This window comes from Peromyscus eremicus, chromosome 9 (assembly GCF_949786415.1).
Source record: "Peromyscus eremicus chromosome 9, PerEre_H2_v1, whole genome shotgun sequence".
NCBI classification, from domain to species: domain Eukaryota; kingdom Metazoa; phylum Chordata; class Mammalia; order Rodentia; family Cricetidae; genus Peromyscus; species Peromyscus eremicus.
In genome coordinates, this window is record NC_081425.1 from 111,520,131 (window position 1) to 111,547,067 (window position 26,937).

Sequence of the window (26,937 nt, forward strand, 5' to 3'; positions counted from 1 at the left end):
TTTGGTTTGGTTTTGGTTTTTGGTTTTTGTTTTTTGTTTTTGAGACAGGTTTTCTCTGTGTAGCTTTGGAGCCTGTCCAGGAACTCACTTTGTAGACCAGGCTGGGCTTGAACTCACAGAGATTCGCCTACCTCAGCCTCCCAAGTGCTGAGATTAAAGGCATGTGCCACCACTGCCCGGCTGACCCACTTTTTTGTTTTTAACTTCAATTTATTTTAAAAGAAAGCTTCATACAAGTTGTATAAACAGAAAAGTTAGTACGATCTTCCAAAATAAAATGTGAATAGGGCTGGGGAGATGGCTCAGTGGATAAATGCTCACTACTTAAGCGTGGGGATTGGAGTTTAAATCCGCAGAACCCAGATTAAAGCTAAGTAAGTGTAACAGCCGCTTGGAATCCCAACATTCAGGAGGCAGAAACAGAGGGTGGAGTCCCTGGGGCCAGCTGACTCATCAGAATTGCTGAGCTCTGGTTTCAGCAAGTGACCCTGTCTTGATTAATAAAGAGCAATCAAGAAAGACAATAATGTCAACTTCAGGCTTCCACACACATGCGCTGTGATGGAGAAGAGGAACTTATTAAAGCTGTGGAAGCTGGGCTGTAGATATGTGATACAGAGCTTGCCTTGTATGCACTAGATTCTGAGTTTCATCCCTACCACCACAAAACACACATTAAAAAAAAAAAGAAAAGGAAAACAGTTCTGTGGTTGGAGGAAATTGTTTTGATAGTGAGGTCTACAATGATTTGAATGGGTAGAAAGTGAAAATAATGTGACCATTTGCTGTAATTTGAGCTAGAGTTCATGAGGACTGGGTGGTAGCAATAGAAGAATAGATGTGAAGCAACCTGAGGTTCATGTATCTAAATGAACTGAGATACATGAACACAGGGTACATGCAGATATGTGGTGCCCTTTCCTCTGCAAGAGTAAACACAAGAGCTAGAGTTGAGACACTTGCTGTGTTTTTAAATGTGTGTGTGTTTATATATAATTTAAACATATACATAATGCAAATACTTTGTACAGCTTAAAGATAGGTCATTCCTGGACATGTGTACATATGAGCAAAGCCAAATGGACTCAATAGGATGTGTGTGTATATGTATGTGTCTGTGTGTATATATGTGTGTGTGCTATTTATATATTAATATATATTAATAAAATATATTTCTATAAATATATTTATAGAAGAGATGAGAATTAAGTAATTTGGGAGGGGGATACAGTAGTTGGGAAATGGAGGGGTTAATGATGTAGATATAGTGCTCATGTATGAAATTCTCAAAAATTAATAAAACTAATAATAATAATATTGCTAGTCTGAAAATTCTTGTGTTCATTTCATCTATAAAATACAGATAATGTGAAGCATATAAAGTATATGTACCACAAAGTTGTTGGGATTTACATATTTTAATAATAAAGCTTTTAGAAGAGTGCCTGCTAGTACAGTAAGCCCTGGGTAAAGATCATAGCTGCTGTTTGCACTTCAAATGCTACTTCCTATAAAGCCCATGGATTGGTCCTCTGTGGAAATTGCTCATCATTGTCATTGCATTTCCCAACCCTCATAACTGTTTCTTTCATTCTGCCTTTCACTCATCTGTTTACTTGCCTGTCTTCTCCATCAGACTATTAACATGTCCTGTTGAGCTTTTAGCCCTAGTTTTTGTCAATACATGGTACACAGTAAGTACTCATATACTTTCTGGACAAATTAACAAGTCTAATGTACCTCCTGATAAAATAATAAGTGTTTTGTAGCCAAATTATATAAGTTTTATAATGTTCTTGGTTACTTAACAAATGTCTAGGAGTGTTCAAAAAAATGCTGAGAACTTGCTTCCACTTCCCTCATTTTCCTCCAAATTCAACAGTGATGAACCAGAAGATTGATACACTCTCTTCCCAATGAGTGTCTATTGAACTAAAGTTGAGTAGTGTTTTAAGAACAATTTTTATTCTAGGCAGTTAGAGATGCTAAGCATACCCCATTCATTCAGGACGCCATCCCTGAAGCCCTGTTGCCCCTGGTCAGTGTGATACTTGCCCTAGTTTTCTGCTTTGGGGCGGGGAGCAGATTATTCATTTTTTTTCTATCCATTATTATTTGTATCTGTCTTGATGGTAAGCCTCAACAGAGCATTCTAAAAGCACATCAGCTAACATTTAAAAGTTTGAAGATCTCATACAAAATTCCTGACTGTTGGCCTCTGGAGACACCTAAGGTTTCCTAGTCTGAGACTACTACATGCTGTGAACTTCAGTCCTCTTAGCTGATATGCGCACACGAGTGCCCTGAGACCCTTCCACTTTACTCAACTGTCTGCCTGGGACTTCGAGGAATCCTGGTTCAGAATAGAATTGCTGAAATGTTCACTTTTCCTGTTCTGTAGCTAAATCCTGTAGGTGCCAACAGGCAATAAAATTAAATTCCTATAGCCAAACCGATCTGAATATTTATATATAGACCACTTTCTGTTTCAATTATCTTTAAATGTTAATCTTCCAAATTTATTTTCCATGTTATTCTTAATTATGAAGATTCACTTTAACCTTTAGGTTTCTGCAACTTATATTTTTAACTTGAGTTTTCAATGGCAAGAACAATTTTAAAAATTAATAACCATCACGTTAAACACGAAGTACCCACTTAGTCAAGACTCACTGGAATCCATTTCATTTCTTCTTTACTACAACTTCTGTTAGCTGATGATGGTGTAAAATGCACATCAGTGTCTTGCTACCAAAATGTGCTATAATGTATAATAAATTTAATTCTGTTTGAATGGGAAGTTAATTATGAGCTGTTGCTCAGAATGAATCTTTCACTAGAGATAGAGCAGAACAATGTGATAAATTACTTTTAGCAATCTTCTCACCTCAGACACCTAGTGTTTCTCATTTAAATGGATAAAATCATTCCTTAGGACTTGTACCTTCTTTAACCAAACTCTAGCGGCATATGTTATAGATTTTAATACAAGCTGGAGGTCTAGTATATTGCACCTAAAATTGCTCAAGAACTGTCTTCTTCATTTTCCTCAAACATCATGCTTCCCATTGAGCCAATGATTTTTGTTCGGGTCCTGGAGAAGTCCCACAAAAGACCACCATTCATGTATGCAATCAACAAGAACATTGATTATCTTGAGAATAAAGGTACCAGCATGTTGGGGTCACATATCCTACACAAAGGCAAAATGGTACCACAAAAGAAGCTTGCAGGCTCTTTTAAAGCACAGCTAAGGGGAGTTCCTAAGACAGTTAGATCATTTTATCTATGATTGACATAAGTGAATGGCAATTATGTTAGTACATTCCTAATTGGCTAGGGCTAGCAAGGCCTGGCTAAGGCTATGACTTTTCCATTTGGGGGCAGGTCTGGATGAGTTTCAGGCTCTGTCCTTATTTGGTTATTACCTTGAGCTACTGTGAGGCTGGGGCAGGGGAGGTTGGGTCAGGCCTAGCATACCTTGAGCTGCTGTCAGGGGCATTAAAGATTGATTGTCCTTTGTTTGTGGCTTCCTCAGAAATGTCCTGCTCAGTTTCAAGAAGCAGGAACACAGGCCTAGTTCTTAACTGAGTTATTGGGAGCCTATCATGGTATTTGCCTGGCTTTCTCAATTTTGAAGTTCAGGGTTTTGTTTTTGGTTTTTTTTTTTGTTGTTGTTGTTTGGGGTTTTTTGGTTTTTTTTTTTTTTTGGTTTTTCGAGACAGGGTTTCTGTGTATCTTTGGAGCCTTTCCTGGACTAGCTCTGTAGACTAGGCTGGCCTTGAACTCACAGAGATCCACCTGCCTCTGCCTCCTGAGTGCTGGGATTATAGGCTTTTGCCACCACCACCCGGCAAGGGTTTTTTTTTAAACATTTAATTTCTTTAGTATCACTATATGAGACAGGAATAAAAGAGGCAACCTTACTCAGATACAAGGTTATCTAGTTTCTTAAAATCTTCATAACCCAGTATCTACTATAATATTTATGGCATTTATTTAAGGGTTTATAACTGTTTCATCTCAAGTACATGAATGTCAGTTTTTAAATATCCTTTTTTCTCTCTTTACTTCCTGTCAGGCTAACAGGTACTGCATTTATTTGAGGAAGGGAGATCTATCCTCTGCTGACCTCAAATGCTTGAGTAAGCACCACTGGTTCCAAGTGGTTTAGAAACCAATGACTCAGGTCTAAGGCCAGCCTATTTTTACAGCATGTACACAGAAGGATGCTTTGAAGAATGAATTGTGTGGGCCTTGGGGCTTTATTACAGGCATTCAGATTCTGGTTCTGTTGCCTTTTGGCTGCAGACTCTTAGGCCAAGTCAATTAATTTCTCTGCACTTCAGTTTTCTTGTCAGTTAAACAGGGCCAGTTGTGGAACTGGCTAAGTAAAGTTGTTTGAACTAAATTAGTTTTGTCTTAGAGCAACACCAAGCTCATAGTGAATGCTCACTTAATATTAGGTTAAAAAATATACTGTTACTCTGCTGTTTTCTCTAAACATGAACCCATTAACTTACGCTATTGTAAATGAATGTCTGAACTGAAGTTTATTTTAATTAACAAATATTTATTAAATTACTAGATTCATGTGAATCCAAAAATTATTGACATATAGTCTTTCACAAGGATAGTATAATACTGCACAATCACTAATAGAACATGCTAAAAAAACACTGTTATTGAAAGGAAATACCAGACATAGCTAGTCCAGCTAGAAATAACAAATACGTCTAATTAAACTGGAAATGATTGCAAATAATTTAACTACTACGTAAACAAGATTTGACTCTTTTCAAAAAAAACTAGAGTTCACTTCCTGTTTCCTTTGGGTCAAGATATAGAAATCTCAGTTCCTTCTCCAGCACCATGTCTACCTGCATGTCACCATGTCCCACCCACCGTGATGATTATGGACTAAATCTCTGAAACTGTAAGTTAGCCAGTTAAATGTTTTCCTTTACAAGAGTTGCCATGGTCATGGTGTCTCTTCACAGCAATAGAGACCCTAACTAAGACAGAAGTTGGTACTAGGAAATGGGGTATTGCTGTGATAGACCTGACAATGCTTTTGTTTGAAGGAATATGGACCTTGGGACCGTGGATTAGAAAAACAGTTGAACACTTTAAGTGCTGTTAGTGGGCCATCCTAGTAGGAGCGTGGAAGACATTAGTGCTAAGAGTTATTTGAACTGTGGAGGCTTAGCTCAAGAGGTTTCAGAGGAGAAGAATTTTAGTATGTGGCATAGAGATCATACTTGTGATATTTTGGTGAACAATGTGGCTGCTTTTTGTCCTTGTCCAAAGAGTCTGCATAAGGCTAATGTGAAGAGTTTTGAAAAAATTCCATTTGTCAGAGGAAATCTCAAAGAAGCCTAGTATAGACTCTGTCCTATGGCTATTAGTGTTAACTCTAATGAAGATTTATAATGAAAAGGAGCAAGCTGAGAAAAGAAAAATACAAAATGTACAATTTGAGGAGAAAAGAAGCACCAGGAAGTAGAATGGAGCTAAGTCCTCTGTTCTAGGAGATAAACAGATTAAGAAATAGAATAAAGGGAGTAGTGATCTCAGGGTAAGATCCCACCCAGCTAAGTTTCCAACTTGTGAAAAGGAATTAAAGAAAAGATTAGAGCCTGCTGGCGTGGTACATGCCTTTAATCCCAGCACTGGGAAGGCAGAGGCAGGTGAATCTCTGAGTTTAAGGCCAGCATGTTCTCCAGAACAATTTCCAGAACAGCCATGCTTAGGCAGTGAAGGTAACTATCAAAAACAGAAAGCTGGTGAAGATGTAATTGAAAGATCTCTGAGTTCAAGACCAGCCTGGTCTGTAGACCAAGTTTTAGGACAGCCAAGCTTAGGCAGTGAAGGTAACCATCATAAACAGAAAGTCAGTAAAGATGTAATTGAACAAGGAGACCATGTTCCAGGCCTAGCAATCAGCAGAACTTGGCAGTTTCAGCAATGTGGTTCTGGCTTTAGAGTCAAGAAGTGACTAAGGAAAGCAACTGAGGCCAGACATGTGTCAGGGGTCCCTAAATGGAGGCCTAGAGAGGCCATTGCATGAAGCTGTGAAGATGCAGCATGGATTGCCTTGGAGAACTAAAGACGTTGGAAATGCCAGTGCTGTGTGATACTTGCCGAGGAGAGCTGCTAATGGAGTAGAACCAGCCCAAAAGAGAGAAGTGTGTTGCAGTCAGCAAAGCTGAAAGGAGTTGGAGATCTGAAGAGTGCTTTGATAACAGACATGGAGATGCAGGGTTTGGAGTTTGCTTTGGTCTAGCAATTTCTCACTGTGGTCCCTTCCCCACATTTTAGAATAGTAATATATATCCTGTGCCATTATATGTTGGAAGTATATGATCTGTTTTTAGATTTTGATTTTACTGGGGATTACAGTTAAGAGATTATGTGAATCTCAAAAGAGACTTTGAACTTTAGCCTTTTAAACATTGTTGAGACTGTGATAGACTATGGAGACTTTTAAAGTTGTACAAAATGCATTTGCATTATGATATTGTTATAAGCTTATGGGGGCCATAGAGTGAAATGTGATAGTTTGAATATAATTGGTCCCATAAGCTAATAGGGAGTGGCACTATTAGGAGATATGGCTTTGTTGGAGGACATGTGTGTCACTGTGGAGGCAGGCTTTGCAGTCTCAGTTATGCTCAAGCCATGCCCAGGGTTCTCAGTTCAGTTTCTGTTGCCTTTGGATCAAGATGTAGAATTTAGCTCCTTCTCCAGCACCATGTCTTCCTGCATGTTGCCTTGCTTCTCACCATGATGATAATGGACTGAACCTCTGAAACTGTAAGCCAACCAATTAAATGTTTTCCTTTATAAGAGTTGCTGTGGTCGTGGTGTCTCTTCATGGCAATAGAAACTCTAACTAAGACAGCCCTCAAAACTAACTTTGCGCTATAGTTTAATACTGTAATGATTCTCTTTCTGGACTTTATCATTCTAGAGTGAAGATGAAACTTATTGACCACTTACTGTGTTCTCTGTTTTCATTCCATCAGCCTTTATTCAAAGTTATCTAATTCATTGTCAGGTTTTGTACTGTCCTAGTCTGCTATGTCTTTGTAAATTTTTCCTAAATGACCTTGACCAGGTTTTAGAGTTCAAAAACTAAACACTATATACTATGTGTCAGAAGTTACTCAATTAGTTTCACTTTTTAAAATCTGGAAATAAAATTACTATCTCCTACAGAAAAAAAAAGTCCAGACGCTGGGTCCACAACATTCACAGTATCCAATACATCATTAAAAGATGTTTCTAACAATACAAAGTGAACAAAAGCGATAACCAACAAGTAGGGATAGGAAACCTAAGTTGGGCAGGACTTCCAAGCAAGGACTTCTAGTACTCCTCAGAGAGTAGGAGTTGGAAAGCAGCTACTCTGCAATATGGTGACAGCTGGAAAGCACTGCTCAGCAGGGAAGAGCCAGAGACCCTTCCAAAGTGCTCTGCCTCCACTGCCTAGTGCATACAACTGCAGAGGGTTGAACCCCAATTTGAGAGAAAAGGAGTATCTCAGAAAGTTTGCACCATACTTTTGTAAGGTAAAAAAGAGAGTGAATAAAAAAGACAAAAGTCATTTGCATGGCAGCTACACTAAAGAGAAAGCATGGAGTCCTGAGCATGGAGGGTGAATCAGAGTCTCAGAAGCACCATCAAGGACTAGAGCTGGAGTTCAGTTGATAGAGTACTTGCTTTGTGTGCAGGAAACCCTGGGCTCAGTCCCCATAACTGCAGGAAATGGGGCATGCTAATGCACACCTAGACTGCAAGCTATCAGGAGGTGGAGGAGGATCAGAAGTTCAAATTCCTAAATGCCTACATAATAAGTTTGAGGTTAGCCTTAGCTGTATGAGACCTTGTTTCAAAGAGAGAGAAGAGGGGAGAAAAGGAAGATGGGAGAATATGTGAGAACCAATCTTGGATATGCCTTTGAGCAAATCTGCAATCCAACAGTGCAATCTTTGGCCCATATACTATATACATACCAGAAAAATACTCAGCACTCAGACTGGCACAGCAAGAGACCATTTTTAAAAGACTGTGCTGTAGATGTCTAGGAACCTATGGAAGCCAAGTTCCTTCCCTGCACAGCTTGTGAACCCAGAGCGAGTTGCATGTGACTCTGATCTGATGTCTATGCTATAGAATACCTAGAAATAGAGGGGAGATGGGGAATAAGAATAGAGGGGAATAAAGGCCATGCAGTGTTCCACAGATGGAAATCTGGTCTTAGCCTTATATTGAAGTAAACCACACAGAAATTGTCTTTTACCTCTGCTCATGCAAGGGACAAGCCCAATCACATGTGCACCTAAATGAAGGACCACACATTGACACCCCTGCATGTGGTCCCACCCAAGGGTCTGGACAGGGACAAGTCCTGAACCTGTGCTCACACAGGTAATAAAAAAAATCTGTAAACTAAAAGCAGCCTCTCCCAGAATTCAGATTCTTCCGCATCTTTTTAGATGAAGTACAACCAGTGCTCCTCAAACTGTTCCATTCAACAGAAAGGAAAGCTTGCTATCAAACTAGTTTTATAAAACTAGTATTACCCATACCAAAAACAGTTAAGACTACAACAATTATGATTATAAGCTAGTCTCCTGATACAAACACAGTGGCAGAACTTCTCAATAAAACATGTACAGGCTGAATTACAACTACTCATCAATAAGATCATTCACTATGCCCAGGCTTCCTTCCAGGGATGCAAGAGTAGTACAAGGCATATGTCTTAGTTAGGGTTGCTGCTGTGATAAAACACCATGACCAAAAGTAGCTTGGGGAGGAAAAGGTTTATTTCATCTTACAACTTGAAGTCTATTATTCAGAGAAGTCAGAGCAGAAACTCAAGGCAGGAACCTAGAGGCAGGAAATGATGCTGAGGCCATGGAAGAGTACTGTTTACTGACTTGCTCCCCATGACTTGCTCAGCCTGCTTTCTCATAGAACCCAGGACCACCTGCCCAGGGGTGGCAGTGAACTGCCCCCACCCCTGCATCAATCATCAGTCAAGAAAATGCACCACATGCCAGTCTGATGGGGGAATTTTCTCAATTAAGGTTCCCTCTCCAGAAATGACTCTAACTTGTGTCAACTTGACATAAAACTAGCCATTACAACATACCAATCAGTAGATGCAGGAAAGACATTTGACAAAATGATTCATCCCTACAGCATGAAAGTCTAAAGAAAGTTCGACTAGGAGGAACATACATAAATATAATATAATAAAGGGTACATTTATGACAAACCCATAGCCAACATTATTATAAGTGAAAGAAAAACTTTAAAATTCCACTAAAATTAGAAATGAGACAAGATTGTCCTCCTCCACTCTTGTTCCATATTGTGCTTGAAGGATTAGAGTGATAAGGGAAAGGGAAAAAGAGATATGAAAAAGAAACTACCTTTTTGCATATAATATAATCCTATTTGTAAGAGACCATGTGACACGAATCTTAAAAGGTCTTAATGAAAATAAACCTGGAGCCAGATATTGAGGTGAAAGCTGAACGATCAAAGAGCAGAGTAAGCCAGCCAGGAGTTCTTACCTCTACGAAATCCTCAGTCTAAAGGAAGACTTCCTGTTTCCTCATCTTATATACCTTTCTGTGTCCTGCCATATTACTTCCTGGGATTAAAGGTGCTATGGATATCGCTCTATATAAATAAAGCAGTGATTGGCCAGTGACCAGGCAGGGAGTATAGGCGGGACAAGGAGAGAGGAGAATGGAGGAAGGAGGAAGGAAAGGAGACCAGCTGGAGCCACCGCCAAGACAAGGAAGATGTAAAGTACCGGTAAGCCACGAGCCACGTGGCAAAGTAAAGATTAATAAAAATGGGCTGAATGAGTGAGAGCTAGACAATGATGATAGGCCTGAGCTAATGGCCAAGCAGTTTAAATAATATAAGAGTCTGTGTGTTTATTTTATAAATGGGCTCCAGGACTGGCGGGCGTGGCGGTGGGAGCTGGAGAAAAATTCTCCAGCTACATAAAGGTATGTGTCCTTCCCAAGCAAAGACATGAGATCCCAAGCGCTGGGATTAAAAGTGTGTGCCACCATGCCTGGCTCTGTTCCCATTGTGTCCTTGAACTCACAGAGATCCAGCCGGGATCTCTGCTTCCTGAGTGGTAGGATTAAGGGTATGTGCCACCACTGTCTGACCTCTGTGTCTAATCTAGTGGCTGACTGTGTCCTCTGATCTCCAGATAAGTTTTATTGGGGTACACAATATCTCACCACAAGACCCTAAAGAGTCCACCAGAAAATGTAAAACTCATAAACACATTCAGCAAAGTAATAGAATATAAAATAGACAAAAGTCAGTAATTTCCTGTATACCAATAGCAAGCATGACGAGAAACAAATCAAGAAAAGAATCTATTCACAATCATTTTTTAAGTATACCTATATGTTGGGATGTATTGCTGGCTGGTTGAGGTCACAGTCTGTTATAAGCCTAAGCTTTTTCTCTAAGCTTGGCAATATGGAACTCCCTCCCTTCCCAGCAAGGCTTCTTGCTCTCAAACTGCCTTTATCTGGAGAATGTCCCTGGGCCCAGAGGACTGACCTTATCTGAAAGCTGTCTGTAATGTCTCTAAAACCAGATGCCTGACTTATTGTTAGCTCAAACCCTGACAGAGATCTCTGCTGGAAGGCTCCGTTGCTACACATATTAGGAGCCTTTTGATAGGACCATGCCTCTTAATACTAATTAGGTGATGCCCCTGCCACTGTCCCCAGCCCTTATATTCCTCTTTCTTCCTGGAATGAAGTGGTGTTGTAACACTTAACCATCTCCCTAGAGAGCTGTCTCCGCTAACTCACAAGCTGTGGGATCCTCCTCACTCGTTCTGGCTCCCTCCCACCTTGGAGTGAACAGCACTTAGAAATAAACCTAACCTAGGAAGTGAAAGCTTCCTCTAAAATGAAAATATTCTAAAACACTGAAGAAATCAAAGAAGATGCTAGAATATGGAAAAACTTCCCACGCTTCTGGATCAACAGAATTAATACAGTGAAAATGTATCACTGAAGGCAATCTATAGATTCCTTGTCTACTCCAATGATATCATCACAGAAAATAAAACTCAGAAGAATCACATGGAAGCAGAAAAGACTCAGAATATCCAAAGCAAGCATGAATAAGAAGAATCAATGGCATTCCACCTGATGGGCCTATCTATTGGATTTGTTCCTGGTATTCTAATGACTTCCATGTCAGCCTTCTAACCAGCCTTCTCACTTCATACTTGTATGACTGACAGATACAAGACTATGCTGTGTCTCAGTGATCTTTATCCTAACACAGCCCCACCTCATCCCCAAAAGACCTCCTCTGTCTTCAGAATATTCCTACATCAAGGATGACCCAAACTTAACTTCCCAGTGCCCTGCACATTATTATTTACAGAACTTCAGAAACATTTGCCTTGTAGAGAATCTGAGGTCGCTTCCTAAGCCTTTAAAACTTGGTCTCACAGGCTTGATGCCTCACCCAAGACTCCTCCCAGAAGTCCCACAATCCAACTGATTATCATTACCCAGCTATACTTAATCCCACATCCTCCCTAGCTAACTACTCCAGGCTCCCCAAGAGACCATAGTATTCTCATGGCCTAGGAATGTAACTCTACTGTTGAGACATCTACAAATAAAAAAATAATCTTTTTGGTGTAATTGGTAACCCACTCCAGTCTAACTGATCTGCTACTGAGACACCGTAGGCTCAGCTCCATATTAAAATCAACATCCTCCTAGAAAAAGCCATATTTATAAACTATTTCTAAAAATAATTGAAGAACATAATATTTAAGAGAAGTACATGGAATTTTAATTCTACTTTGGTTTTATTTTCAAAAATTATTTTTCTTTTTTTATCCTATAATCTTAAATATATCCTAATCTCTCACTAATGGTTATTTTTCCTCTTTCTTTATTCAGTCAGACCATAGAATTCATTTGATGAAGTACTGAGGGATCTAATTGTTTAATAGGCTGGAATTAGTACCTGCAAGAGTACTTCAAAATTGGCACACACCCGGCATAATTACAAATCCTTTAGAAGAATCTATTTCTGTACAATAGGTTAATTGGTTGTAAGTAATAGTACTAGGTACCATTTAACCAAGCTTCTAATTTAATCCCTACCTTTTAAAAATCAAAACTAAAATAGCTAATTGTCATCAAATTAATCCCCGTGGAAAAAACAGCAGGCTACTTGTCTTTGATGTTCAAGCTTTAAGTGTCGTAAAGCACCTGCCTTTAACTTCACACTGGTACCCACAGACAAGAGAGCTATTTCCCAGAGCAGCCATGGTGTCTCGAGATGGGAGCATGATAGTCAGCTAGCCAATGTAAAGTTCAGATTATGGTGATTTGTGGAGGAGAATCAGGGCCATTTTTAAGGAAACTTAAGTCAAACAGAAGGAGCACTCTGGAGCCAAGGCGGAGGCTTCAGATGACCACCTGAATTCCAGGCATGCTGTGGGTCTCTTATGTGCCGTGGAAGTTCCTAACTTGCTTCTGTTCCCTGTTCTTAGTGGTGCAATCTGTGCATTGACTTGGTTGCATTCACCAGTGAGATATTCAAGGGAGCAGTTTTCCAGTCGTTGGACGGAATTATTGTCTCTGCTAACTGTAAGCTTCGGAAGATCTTCACTTTAAAATCAAAGCCTCAAGAAACTGCTGATAAAGATGGTAAGCTTCCCTTTCTGGTTTTGGGGACCTTTCTTTCAGAGAAATGTAAAGTAAGAGATAAACTTAAATATTAATATAGAATGCAAATGTAAATTATAGACATAAAAGTTTTTTTAAATCGAGAACAGTTCCAGTATTGGCTAGACTAATTTGTATTGCCACCATCAGCATATAAGGTTCCCTTTCCCCACACCTTGGCAGCATTTCTGAGGTGAGACAGAATCTCTAGAGTTTGCTTTTCCTTATGTTGATGTTGAACATTTTGTCATGTTTATTACCCATTCTTACTCCCTCTTGAGAACCGTCTATTTCATCGGCTTACTTAGTAATTGAGTTGTTTTGATATTCTAGATATTAATCTTCTGTCAAATATTGACACATGCTATAGGCTGTATCTCCACTCAGCTCATTGTTTGCTTTGTAGTGCAATTACGCATAGGTTTGAATTGCACGTAGTCCTAGTTCTCTGTTCTTGCCCCTCCTTCCTGGACTACTGGATCCTTGTTAGGAAGTTCTTGCTGACGCCTGTATTTTTGTGTTTCCCCAATTTTCTCCTCTAATGGCATTACTTTGAATCTTCTATTAAATTCTGTATAGAGTTTAGGGATCTAGTTTCACTCTTTTTGTTTGTTTGTTTTAATTTCAATATACTTTTATTTTTAAAACAGTTAACAACAGTAAGTGCTTGGCCCATTTTGGCATTGTATTTTTATGAGTGGATAATCCGGTTCTCTCAGTAACATTTTTTGAAGAGACTGTTTTTCTCTATTTTATGCTCTGGGCATCTTTGTAAAAAATCAGGTTGCTAAAGCTATGTGGTCCTAATTATGTATGAGTTCTGTTCTGTTCTATTCTATTGTTCTGCTTATCTAATTTGTACCAATACCATGCTGGTTCTGTTAATATATCTGTGTGGTAGGAGTTAAAAACCAGACATTGTGATAATGCTAGCATTGTTCTCTTTGCTCAAAATTGCTTTGGGTATTTAGTGTCTTTTGTGTGTCCATATTAATTTTACAATTGTTTTTTCTAGTTCTATGACAACTGTTATATTAAGGTTCTCTAGAGGAACTGAACCAATAGTAACCAGTAGGAGTAGTAGTGTATTTGTGTGTGTGTGTGTGTGTGTGTGTGTGTGCGTGCGTGCGCGCGCGCGCGCGCGCGCGCACGCACGCGTACATGAAAAAAAAAACCTTATTAAATCAACTTACTTTGAAATAGTAACAACAGTTGTCTCATACCTGAGAAACTGAGAACAAGGTAGTTGCTCTGTCCTCGAGGCTGGGTACCTCTTCAATTAAGTAGTCCATTGTGGCTCTCTCACACTGGAGAGGACAATAGCTCAGGAGTTACTTAGTCACACAGGCCAAGTGTCTCAGTAGTCCCATCTGACAAAGAACATGTGGAGTGTTCCTGGGGGCTACTGGTCCTCAGGCAATGATAGAAGCCTGGAAATGTTGGTTCTAATAGCAGCAAAGGAATCAACAGCAGCGGCAACAGGCAGCAAGGGACAGGCCAAGTGAGCACAGGCAGATTATCTTCCTTCCTCCACACACCCCCTGTTATCGGTGCTGCTACCTGAAGCTACATCACAGATGTCGTTGCATTTTTTTTTTTTTTGAAGCAGGTTTTCTCTGCATAGCCCTGGCTGTCCTGGAACTCAGTCCGTAGACCAAACTGCCTTGAACTCAGAGATCTGCCTGCCTCTGCTTCCTGAGGCAGCTTCGTTGGACTTTTTGAATCTTATTTTATATGTTCTTTGAGAATTTTGTACATATATGCAATGTCATTTGAATTTTGATAGGGATTGCATGTAATCTAAAGATTTCTTTCATAGATATAACCATTTTTATTGTATTAATTGTACTGATCCATGAGCCTGGTGGATCTTTCCACCTCTGCTGTTTGAAATTTTTCACTATAGAGATCTTTTACTTTCTTATTTAGGTTTTTTCCAATGTAATATTTGAACCATTGTGAATGGGATTGTTTTGCTCATTCTTCCTCACTATGTTCATTGTTTGTACATAAAGAAAAATTACTTATTTATATATGTTGATTTTTATAACCTCATACTTTGCTAAAAGTGTTTTATCAGTTTTAAAAATTCTATGTTAGTTTTTAGATTCTTACGTACAAGATCATATTTTTTTCCAATAGAGCCACTGACTTCTCACTTTCTTATTTGCACCCTTTATTTATTTGATCTTTTTTTTGTTTTGTTTTGTTTTTTCGAGACAGGGTTTCTCTGTGTAGCTTTGTGCCTTTCCTGGAACTCACTCTGTAGCCCAGGCTGGCCTCGAACTCACAGAGATCTGCCTGCTCTGCCTCCCGAGTGCTGGGATTAAAGGCGTGTGCCACCACCGCTCGGCATTATTTATTTAATCTTACTGTACTAGCTAAGAAGAAGAGTAGAGGAAGAGGATATCCTTGTCTTCCTGTAGTGGAAATACTTTAAGTTTTTCCCTGTTTAGTATAATATTAGCTATAGTTTTGACGTATTTTGCTCTTAAGCTGTAGTTGGTTCCTTCTATTTCAGATTTTTGAGTGTTTTTATAATGTAGATTTGCTGAACTTTGTGAGAGGCATCAATTGATGATTATGTGATTTCTGTCCAGAGTATTACATTGTATCACATTTTTTTTGTGTGTAGGCTTATTCTTGCATTCCTAGAATGAAGCCTTCTTGATCAATGGACAATGATCCTTTTTTCTTGGGGGGGGGGCGGGGGTCAGACCTATCTTTATTCCATTTGTGTTATTAAACTTTAAAAATTGGGTTCCATAGTCAGAAAATAAAATTCTGTGTCCCAGGAAAACATCTTTAAGTTCTTAGTAATAAATCTTTTTTTAGATATAATATTATTACAACATTAACCCCTTTCCCTTTCCCTTCCCTCCAAACCTCCCAGATACCTCTCCTTACTCTTTTTTCAAATTCATGACCTCTGTTTTCATTCATTGTTATTACATGTATATATGAATGTTTGTATGTGTGTTTGTGTATAAGTGTATATATACATACATACACACATGTATGTATATATTCCTAAATACCTAAGTTCAATAGGTTCATATAATGTTACTTGTATATATGTTTTAAGAACTGACCACTTGGAGTAGAATATTATTTTAAGGTATGTTACTTTTGCTTATGTTGCATTTGTTTAACTCTGTGAAGCTGTGTTACTGTGCCTGTGTAAAACACCTGATGGTCTAATAAAGAACTGCCCAATAGCAAGGCAGGAGAAAGGATAAGTGGGGCTGGCAGGCAGAGAGAATAAATAGAAGGAGAAATCTCGGAGGAGAGATCTCGCAGCCAGAGGAGGAGGACTCCAGGGGCCAAGCCACCCAGCTACACAGCAAGCCACGGAGTAAGAGTAAGATTTACAGAAGTAAGAGAATGGGAAAAGCCCAAAGGCAAAAGGTAGTCAAGATAAGTTACATTAAGGAAAGCTGGCAAAAAATAAGCCACGCTAAGGCCAGGCTTTCATAATTAAGAATAAGCCTCCATGTATGGTGTGATTTATTTAGGAGCTGGGTGGCAGGGTCTCCCAAAAGAGTAAAAATAAACAACAACCATTTGGTATTGGATAATCAATTTGTGTGTTCCTTCCCTGGGGAAGATTTACTTCCCTGCTCTCAGCATTCTTTGGTTGCCTTTCATTCTTTGCCACCCAGCTCCCAAATAAATCACACCACACATGGAGGCTTATTCTTAATTATGAAAATCTGGCCTTAGCTTGGCTTAATTGAGGCTAGCTTACAGTTCAGAGGTTTAGTCCAGTATCATTCCACTCCATTAGCAGCTTTCCTTGGCAGGCATCCCTTAGCTCTGGCATCCCCAACATCTTGGGGTCTCCAAGACAATTCAGGCTTTACTTTCACAGCTTCATGCAATGGTCTCCCTAGTCCTCCATTCAGGGACACCCCTGACACATACCTGGACACAGTGACTTTCCTTAGTCACAAAGGAATATTCCATAACCCTTTCTTCTATCCTTAAAGCCAGAATGTGGTTGAAGCTGCTAAATTCTGCTGCTTACTGGGACTGAAACATGGTCCCCCTCATTCAATTACATCTTTACCAATTTTCTGTTTTCTGTGGTTTCCTTCACTGCCTAAGCTTGGCTGTCCTGAATCTTGATCTGTAGACCAGGCTGGCCTCAAACTCAGAGATCCACCTGCCTCTGTATTCTCAGTGCTGGGATTAAAGGCGTGCACCACCACACACATCTCTAAACTTTTCTTTAATTCCTTTTCATGAATTGGAAACTTAGCTGGATGGGATCTTGTCCTGTGGTCACCACTTCCTTTATTCCATTTCCTAATCTATTTATCTCCTTGAACAAGGACTTAGCTCTATTCCACTTCCTGATGCTCCTTTTCTTTTTGTGCTTTTCCTTTCTCAGCTTGCCCCTTTTAATTATAAATCTTCATTAGAGTTAACACTAAAAACAAAGGACAGATTCTATACTAGGCTGTTTTGAGATTTCCTCTGCCAACAGAATTAACCCAAAAACTCTTCACTTTAGCCTCAGGCAAACTTTTCAGACAAGGGCAAAAAGCAGCCACATTCTTCACCAAAATACCACAATAACTATCTCTAAGCAACATGCTAAAATTCTTCTCCTCCTCTTGATCCAGGCCCCACAGTTCAAATCACACTCAGCACCACTGTCTTCCATGTTTCTATTAGTATGGCTCATTAAGTACACAAAGCATTCCACTGTTTTCCTAACCCAAAGTACCAAAGTCCAAATACCTCCAAACAAAAACATGGTCAGGTCTGTTGCAGCAATACCCAGTACCAACTTCCGTCTTAGTTAAGGTTTCTATTGCTGTGAAGAGACACCATGACCATGCAGCTCTTATAAAGGAGAACATTTAATTGGGGATAGCTTATAGTTCAGAAGTTTAGTCCATTATTATGGCAGGATATGGTGACATGCAGGCTGACATAGTGCTGGAAAGGGATCTGAGAGTCTTATATCTTGATCTGCAGGCAACAGACACAGTCTGTTCCATGTTGGACATAGTTTGAGTATAGAAGACCTCAAAACCCACCCCCAAAGTGACATACTTTCTCCAGCATTGCCATTCCTACTACAACAGAGCCACACCTCCTAATAGCCACTCCCTATGGGAGCCATTTTCTTTCAAACCACCACACATAGTATCTAAGAAATGGAAACAGCCTACATGTCCATCAACTAATGAGTGAATAATAAAAATGTGGTACATATATGTAATAAAATTTTATTCAAGTGTAAGTCTTCTTTTTAAGTATAATTATATTTGGCTTTCAAATATTTTATTGAGAAATTTTGCATCTGTGACTGGCCTATAATCTTGTTTTTTATGTGTGTGTGCTTATCCATTATTGTATCAGTAATACTGGCTTTATAAAATGAATTTGGTACTTTTTTTTCCTTCCTGTTTTAGAAAATAATTTGATGGAGATTGATGTTAGTTTTTCTTTAAAGGTATTACAGAATGTAGTAAGGAAACAATCTGGTCTTGGAGTTGTTAGTTTATAAGCTTTTTATTACTATGTCAACTTCATTGTTAATTCTAGGACAATTTAAGCTTATATGCTCATAATTGATAGGTCCTATGTGTCTAGAAAATTTTTTCTAAATTTTCCAATTCAGCAAGAGAAACTACAAGTATACAAAAACTCATTATATTTGAACAACATACTATTAAATGATGGCTGGTCAATTGAAAAAAATCAGAAAGGAAATTAAAAATCACAGAATTGAGTGAAAACAAAGACACAGCACATCAGACTATGTGGGGCATGATGAAAGTGTTTCTCAGGGGGGAGTTTAGAACAACAGAAATCTCAAATGCATATATTAATGGTGCACATCAAGACCTTGGGGAAATGAGAATAAACCAAACCCAAAATCAGTATAAAGAAATATTTCAAATCGGGCAAGTTTAATGAAAAGGAAACAAAATGGAAAATATAGGGATCCAAAAGAAACAAAGACTTGGCTCTACAAAATACTAAACAAATTGACAAACCCTTAACCAACATATCCTATAGAAAGGGAAAGATACAAATTAATAAAATTAGAGATGAAAGGGAGAGATTATAGCAGACATCAATGAAAATCAGATTGTTAGGGCATATGTAGAAGATATAAATTCCAGTAAATTGGAAAAATCTCTGCTATATTTTTTAAATTATCCATACCTTTGGGGTACTATGTGTGTATTTTAGTAGTTTGATTTGTTCTACTAAAGTAATTTTGCACAAAATCTTACTGATTTGTTCTGGATCAAATGTTTTAACTATAGCTTAATATAACAAACGTGTCTGTTTCATGTTTGTTTTCTTTTTTGTTTATGATAGTACTTTCCATCTGAGCTGACATTTAATTGAAAACAAAATTCTCTTTAGGTAGCCTAAAAAGTAGAGGAATTATTTAAAGAAACTGACCAATGTATCAAAGATATCCAGAAAAGCAGGCTTGCAGTCTATAGCTATGAATAAATCTAGCTTGCTCCTACACAAGATTGCTCTTGTAGATGATCTCCCTCTCTTCACAGCTATCGCAGTCTGCAGAGTCCCTAAGTCACACCATAGTTGTGGATTCTAGATGCTAGAATGTCTATTATAACAGCCCCTGTCTACTTTCCTGCCACCCTCACCAGGGAGATTTCTTCTTCTTCATGCTTCTCTCTATTGAGTGAAGCATGTTATCATAGTTGTCTGATCAGGTTACCTGCTGCAAGGGAGACTGGTAGAAGCACATATATGGTTTTTGTTTTGCAAAGCAGGATTCATTGTATGGGAAAGCCACCAAATTAAGGATATACAAATGACAGTGAGCATCCAAGAACTCCAGAGTTTCCTCACTCTCTTCTTACTCTGTATGAGTTTCATGTAGTGATTTTACGGCAATGATAATTTCCTATTGAATGTGTTAGAAATGGAAAGAAAGTTGAGTTCTTCACATTGTCTATATAAAGACTAGAATATGTACATTACTCTTCATTTATCATATTATTGATTAATATATTCTGTAGATTATTTAGCTGTCTAGTGTTTACATATGAATATACAATTTTGTTACAATGCTTTATAAACATCACAAAATATTGAAAGAATACTAATGATTTCCTTTTATTTTCACCTGGGATTGTGTTATTTTATTAAAAATCAGTTCTCTAGAAGCTAAGAGTAGAGCTGCACATAGATGTCACAGGTGATTTTTAGAACTTTGTCTGTGGACTTTAGGTCTGTGTTCCACCTGGATGTGGGTCATTAACATTATGCCTATACATTTCATTTGATAATAAAACAGCAATGCATGCTGACAGTTGTCCTGTACGTATTACCTATCACTTATAGGCTACAGTTGAGATACTGCAAAAACCTTCTAATAAAATGCTACAACATGTACAGAAAATTATATGCACGCTATATCAGATCATAGTAAATTAATCATAGCCTAATAAATATATATATGTAAAGAAAAAAGTGAACCAAGCATAGCAAGTGAAATACATGTTTAATCTCTGATCCTTCTTTAAACTCCCATCAAAATTATCCAGAAATTTTTAAAGGGTATAAATTCACAAGGATGCAGTGTAGGAGAAGAAAAAAATAACAGACCAAAGTTGCCTCTACATTTTTAACCTGAAGGAGTGTCATAGAAGAAGAAATAAAGCTGAAGCCTTTGAATCTACACAGAAGTTGGCCAGAGATTTGAGGGGAGTTTATTCTGCCATGGCCGCCATAGGGTAAGGGACACACTAAAGACAGGGAGAGTGGTTACACTTGGTTCAGGTGGCTTCTCTGCCCACATATAACCACGTGGCAGATGTGTTCTCTGAGGAAACTGAGGCAGAGAGCTTTGAATTCAGCTACATTTGGCACATGACACAGCAGGGAGAAGGAATTAATTATGACTGGGAATGTTTTATCTCAGTTAATAAAAGATACATCTATGAAAGAGTCATTTGTTCTCACCTCACTTCAGTAATCATTTTATTGAAGCATAGGTGTTATATTGTCAACTTTTTGTATGCATATAGAAGCATGCCCAAATCCTAATTCCACAATGTGCCTGTTGTGGAATTACAGCAATGTGGATACATTTCTATATTTCTGTAATCAATAAATTTGAGCATTTCTGTCAATAAATTTGAGCATTAAAAATATCCTGAAAATGCTGCCATCCTCACATGATTGTGGCCTTCTCCCTCCTGGCTTTTGTCAGATTCATTGTGCTTGTTTCTTAACTTTAGAAAGCTGGGATCACACGGTGCCAGCACTCTTATTGTTTGTGGATCTATCTGTGTCACATGTCTCTGTAAGTGCTGCTCATCACTATAGCCTATGACATTTACAGAACAGCCCTTACTGTATCGTTGTTAGGCTGTTATGACCAATGCTGCTGGAAGCAGTCTCCTTTGGAGCTCTTGGGTGGTACTTTTTTTTCTTAGCATTTTCCTGGAGCTGAATGGCTTACACACTTCTCATTCTTCAGTTATGTGCATTGATTCTAGAATTTCATTTGATTTTATATAGTTTCCATTCTGAAAGAATTTTTTTCTTGTTATCAAACTTGTCAATTACATTAATCAAAGCTATTTTTAAATTCATGTCTCATGATTCCAATATCTGAATCCACTGATGGGTTTCTTAAATTGAATTTTGAGTATACAGATATACAATATAATACATTTAATGTGGCATTTTTGTTCTGGATATGATTGTGCTCTATCCTTACACATGCCACACTCTGCTGTTCTCACCCACCATCTCTGCTATTTGCTGATCCTCTTAGACCATCAGATAGTTCCCCCCTTCCTCTTTGATATCACAGATATCCATTTCTCTCTCTTCCCCCATTTAAAATCATTCTCCTTTATCATGGTCTCCTTTGTAATTCTCCCTCTGCCTCTCTCAGTCTCTGTCTCTCTCTGTCTCTCCCTGTCTCTGTCTCTCCCTCCCTCCCTCCCTTACTCTCCCTCTCTCCCTCCCTTTCTCTCCCTCCCCCCTCTCTCTCTCTCACACACATACACACACACACACACACACACACACACACACAGGTTGTTGGTTGTTTTTTACTCTTTTGCTCTTAGCTCTTTAAAGACTTTATTTTATAAACTATTCATTTTTTTTCTATGATTATACCCTTTTTCTCTCTTTCTTAAGCCTACATACATTGTAAAACACACTGGAACCTGTTTAGAGGTTTTTCCATTTGGACCTCTTTTACTACATATCTGTAGTCTTTTTTTGACCATGTGAGCAAATTTTTAAACTGCTAAGCTACACCCTGATGCTCTGCATGCTCTATTGTCTGGCTCTGCCCCACTCTAGGGTTGTGAAAGCCAAGCTAAAACTCGCAGCTGGTTGGAGGTGCGTGACCAGGAACTGCATTCAACCTTCCTAGAGCTCTAGAATGCCAATGCTTGCACTATAACAGGCATTTTTACTTCATACTTCATTTAACCCCTACTTAACATACTAGCTGTTCAAGGGCTCACCAGCAGGCAGAAACTCTTATAGGAGCCATATCTTCTTTTTTTTTTTTTTTCAATCTTTCTCAGGCCTTATGAAAATTTGAGCCCCATATTGGTACACCAAAAAGTTATTGGTGTTTTTTCTTTTGGGGGGCTCACCAGCCAATTCCCAAATAAATCACACATGGATACTTATTCTTAATTATAAATGCCTGGCTTTAGCTTGACTTATTTCTAGCCAGCTTTTCCTAACTTAAAATTACCCTATCTATCTTCTGCCTCTGCACTTTTCCTTTTCTATTCCTGTATACCTTTCTTTGTTTCTTACTCCATGGCTTGCTGTGTAGCTGGGTGGCTGGGACCTGATCTCCTCTTCCTTCTTGGGCTCCTTTTTTTCACTCCTTCATCTCTCTTCTTGCTCCTTCCAGATTTCTCCTTCTGTATATTCTCTCTGCCTGCCAGCCTTGCCTGTCCCTTCTCCTGCCTTGCTATTGGACATTCAGTTCTTTACTAGACCATCAGGTATTTAGACAGGCACAGTAACACAGCTTCACAGAGTTAAACAAATGCAACACAAACCAAAGTACCACACCTTAAAATACTGTTCTACAACACACACACACACACACACACACACACACACACACACACACACTTGAATTTAATGAGTTCACATATGACAAAAAGAACAGTATTTGTATTTCTGGGTCTGGCTTATTTCATTTATAACATAATGACTTCCAGTTCCACCTATATTTCTATAAATGTCATGCTTTAATGTTTTTTATAGTAGATTAAAATTCTGTTTTATGTATATACTGAATATTCTTTATCCATTCATCTGTTTATGGACCTCTAGGCTGGTTCTGTTCCTTAGCCATTGTGAGAAGTGCAGAAAAATCAACATAGACATGCAAGAATTTCTATGGCATGTTGAATTCAAGTACTTTGGGCAAATATCTTGATGTGGTATAGCTGGGTGACAGGATAGTTCTAATATTAGTGTTTTGAGAAACTGCTGCACTTACTTCAATATTGGTTGCACCTTTTTTACAATCATTTTTATATTTACTAATTTTTTGCCTGCATATTTGAATGTGCAGCATGTGCATATCTAGAGCCCCTGAAGGTCAGAATCCCTTGGGACTGGAGTTAGGGTGGTTTTGAGCTGTCCTGTTGATTCTGGGAATTGAACCCAGGACCTCCTCAAGAGCAACATGTGCTCTTTTATTTTAATTAATTAATTTAATTTTTCCCAGACTGATCACATTTCCCCTCCCTCCCTCCACTCCTTCCAGTCCCCCCACAACCTCTCTTCTCCACCCTGCTGCCCATCTATTCCTCCTCCTTTCACTTCAGAAAAGAGCAGCCTCCCATGTTTATCAGCCAGCCATGGCATATCAAGTTGCAGTGAGACTAGGCACCACCTCTCCTATTAAGGTTAGAGGAGGCAACCTGGTAGGAGGGAAGGGTCCCAAAAGCAGGTAACAGAGTCAGAGATAGCCCCTGCTCCCACTGTTAGGAGCCCTACAAGAAGACTAAGCTACACAATTGTAACATATGTACAGAGGGCCTAGGTCAGTCCCATGCAGGCTCCTTGGTTGTCAGTTCAGTCTGTGAGCCCCTATAAGCCCAAGTTAGTTGATTCTGTGGGTTTTCTTATGATGTTCTTGGCCCCTCTGGCTCCCATACTCCTTCCTCCCCATCTCCCACAAGATTCCCCAAGGTCCACATAATATTTGTCTGTGGGTCTCTGCATCTGTTACCATCAGTTGCAGGGGGAACCTCTCTGATGACAACTGGGCTATGCAATGATGTATGAGTATAGCAGAATGTCATTAGGAATTGTTACATTGCCTTTTTTGCCAGTCATTTTTGGTTCTATCCTAGGTCTCAGACTCTGGGTCCTGGACCTCCAAGCAGTGTCAAGGGTGGGACACTTCTCTTGGTATGAGTCTCAAGCTGGACCAGTCATTTGTTGGCCACTCCCATAATTTCTGCACCACCTTTACCTCAGAATATCTGTAGGCAGGGCAAATTGTAGGTCCCAAGTCCCTCCACTGGAAGTCTTGCCTTGTTACAGAAGATGGCTTGTTTAGGCTCTGTGTCTCCCATTGCTAGGAGTCTTTGCCAGGGTCACCCTTATAGTTACAGGGGAGTTTCCATTGCACTAGGTTTCTAGCCCATCCCAGAGATGCCTTTGATTCCAGTTGTCTTTCCCAGTACTGTCTCCTTCCATCCTCCTTGCACCTGATCCCTCCAGATCCCATGCCCACCCTTCATCCATACTCCTCCCCCCATCCACCTGTGATGTCTATTCTATTTCCCCTTCACAGTAAGATTCTTGTGTCCCCCCTTGATCCTGCATTGTTATTTAGCTTCTTTGGGTCTATGGATTATAGCATGATTATCCTTTACTTCATGACTAATATCCACCTATAAGTGAGTACATACCACGTTTGTCCTTCTGGGTCTGGGTTACCTTACTCAGGGTCTTTTTTAGTTCATCCATGTGCTGGCAAATGTCATGATGTCATTGTTTTTTAACAACTGAATAATACTCCATTGTGTAAATGTACCACATTTTCTTTATCCTTTGGTTGAGGGGGTGTCTGGGTTGTTTCCTAGTTCTGGCTATTATAAAAAAAGCTGCTATGAACATAGTTGAGCAACTGTCTTCTAGTATGATAGAGCGTCCTTTGGGTATATCCCAAGGAGTGGTAAAGCTGGGTCTTAAGATCGGTCGATTCCCAATTTTCTGAGAAACCAACATATTAGTTTTCAGAGTTGCTGTACAAGTTTGCACTCCCACCAACAATAGAGGAGAGTTACCCTTGCTCCATATCCTCTCCAGCATGAGTTGTCCTTGTGTTTTTCATCTTAGCCATTCTGACAGATGTAAGATGAAAACGCAGAGTCATTTTGATTTACATTTCCCTGATTGTAGGGAAAGGGAGCTGGCTCTGACCCTGGAGCCCAGAATTAGAGAAGAATGGCTCAGATAAGGCCAGTGAGAGAAACACAGTTTAGCTCAGATCAGAGCCATCTCTGCCCCTGTCCAACTGACTTGTGAAATCAACCAATCACAGAGCAGGACAGCAGAATCCTGGCCCTAGGGCCCAGGACCAGGGAAAGAAACACAGCCTGTGTTTGGGATCTGGGCCAGAGAAATGAACCCTCTGTCAGATATGGGGTTGGTGAAGATCTTTTCCCATTCTGTGGGCTGCCATTTTGTGCTATTACCAGTGTCCTTTGCCTTACAGAAGCTTTTCAGTTTCATGAGGTCCCATTTATTGTTTATCTTAGTGTCTTCACTATTGGTGTTCCGTTCAGGAAGTTGTCTCCTGTGCCAATGTGTTCAAGGCTATTTCCCACTTTCTCTTCTATCAGGTTCAGTGTATCTGGTTTTATGTTGAGGTCTCTAATCTACTTGGACTTTAGTATTGTTCAAGGTGATAGATATGCATCTATTTGCATTTTTCTACATACTGATATCCAGTTAGACCAGCACCAGTTGTTGTAGATGATTTCTTTTTTCCATTATATAATTTTGGCTTCTTTGTCTAAAATCAAGTATTCACTGGTGTATATTTACTTCTGGGTCTTCAGTTTGATTCTGTTGATCAACTTGCCTGTTTTTATGCCAGGACCATGCAGTTTTTATTACTATCGCTCCATAGTAGACCTTGAAATCAGGGATGGATACTTCCAAAAATTCTTATATTGTACAGAATTGTTTTAGCTATCTTGTTTGTTTGTTTTTTTCATGTGAAGTTGAGTATTGTTCTTTCAAGGTCTGTGAAGAATTGTGTTGGATTTTGAGGGGAATTGTGTTGAATTTGTAGATTGCTTTTGGTAAAATGGCCATTTTCACTATGTTAATCTTACTGATCCATGATCTTGGGAGATCTTTCCATCTTCTGATATCTTCTCCAATCTCTCTCCTAAAAGACTTAAAGTTGTTGTCATACAGGTCTTTCACTTACTCTTTTGATTAATTTTGGTTGTTAATCTGCTTTGTTAGATATTAGAATAGCTACACCAGCTTGCTTCTTGGGTCCATTTGCCTGAAAAATCTTTTTCCAAACTTTTACTCTGAGGTAATGTCTACCATTGGTGTTGAGATGTGTTTCTTGAAAGCAGCAAGATGGATCCTGTTTTCATATCCATTCTGCTAGCCTGTATCTTTGTATTGTGCATTGAGTCCAATGATATTGAAAGATATTAATGACCAGTGATTGTTAATTCCTGTTATTTTTTATTTTTTTTTTTTTGGTTTTTCAAGACAGGGTTTCTCTGTGTAGCTTTGCGCCTTTCCTGGAACTCACTTGGTAGCCCAGGCTGGCCTCGAACTCACAGAGATCCACCTGGCTCTGCCTCCCGAGTGCTGGGATTAAAGGCGTGCGCCACCACTGCCCGGCTAATTCCTGTTATTTTGTTGGTGGTGATAATGGTGGTGGTGGTGGTAGTATGTATGTGTGTATGTGTGTGTCTCTACTTTTTGTTTTGCTGGTATGAGATTATTTATTTCCTGTGTTTAAATGGGTGTAGTTAACACCCTTGGTTGGAGTTTTCCTATTAATACTTTCTGCAAGGCTGAATTTATGAATAGATATTGTTTAAATTTGATTTTGTCATGGAATGTCTTGTTTTCTCCATGTATGGTGATTGAAAGTTTTGCTGGGTATAGTAGTCTGGGCTGGCAT

At 39.1% G+C, this 26,937-nt stretch overlaps 1 protein-coding gene across 11 annotated transcripts in view; it reads left to right on the forward strand.

The window, feature by feature from the left end:
* Positions 1-26,937, forward strand: part of Cfap20dc (CFAP20 domain containing) — a 240,785-nt gene that overhangs the window by 86,495 nt on the left and 127,353 nt on the right. For 10 of the 11 annotated variants that reach the window (XM_059274248.1, XM_059274249.1, XM_059274241.1 and 7 more), the window contains one exon: positions 12,584-12,740. In XM_059274248.1, the coding sequence (XP_059130231.1) occupies positions 12,584-12,740 (157 nt within the window). Of the gene's footprint in view, positions 1-3,073; positions 3,168-12,583; positions 12,741-26,937 lie in introns of all 11 variants that reach the window. The other variant, XM_059274244.1, reaches the window with a different exon arrangement.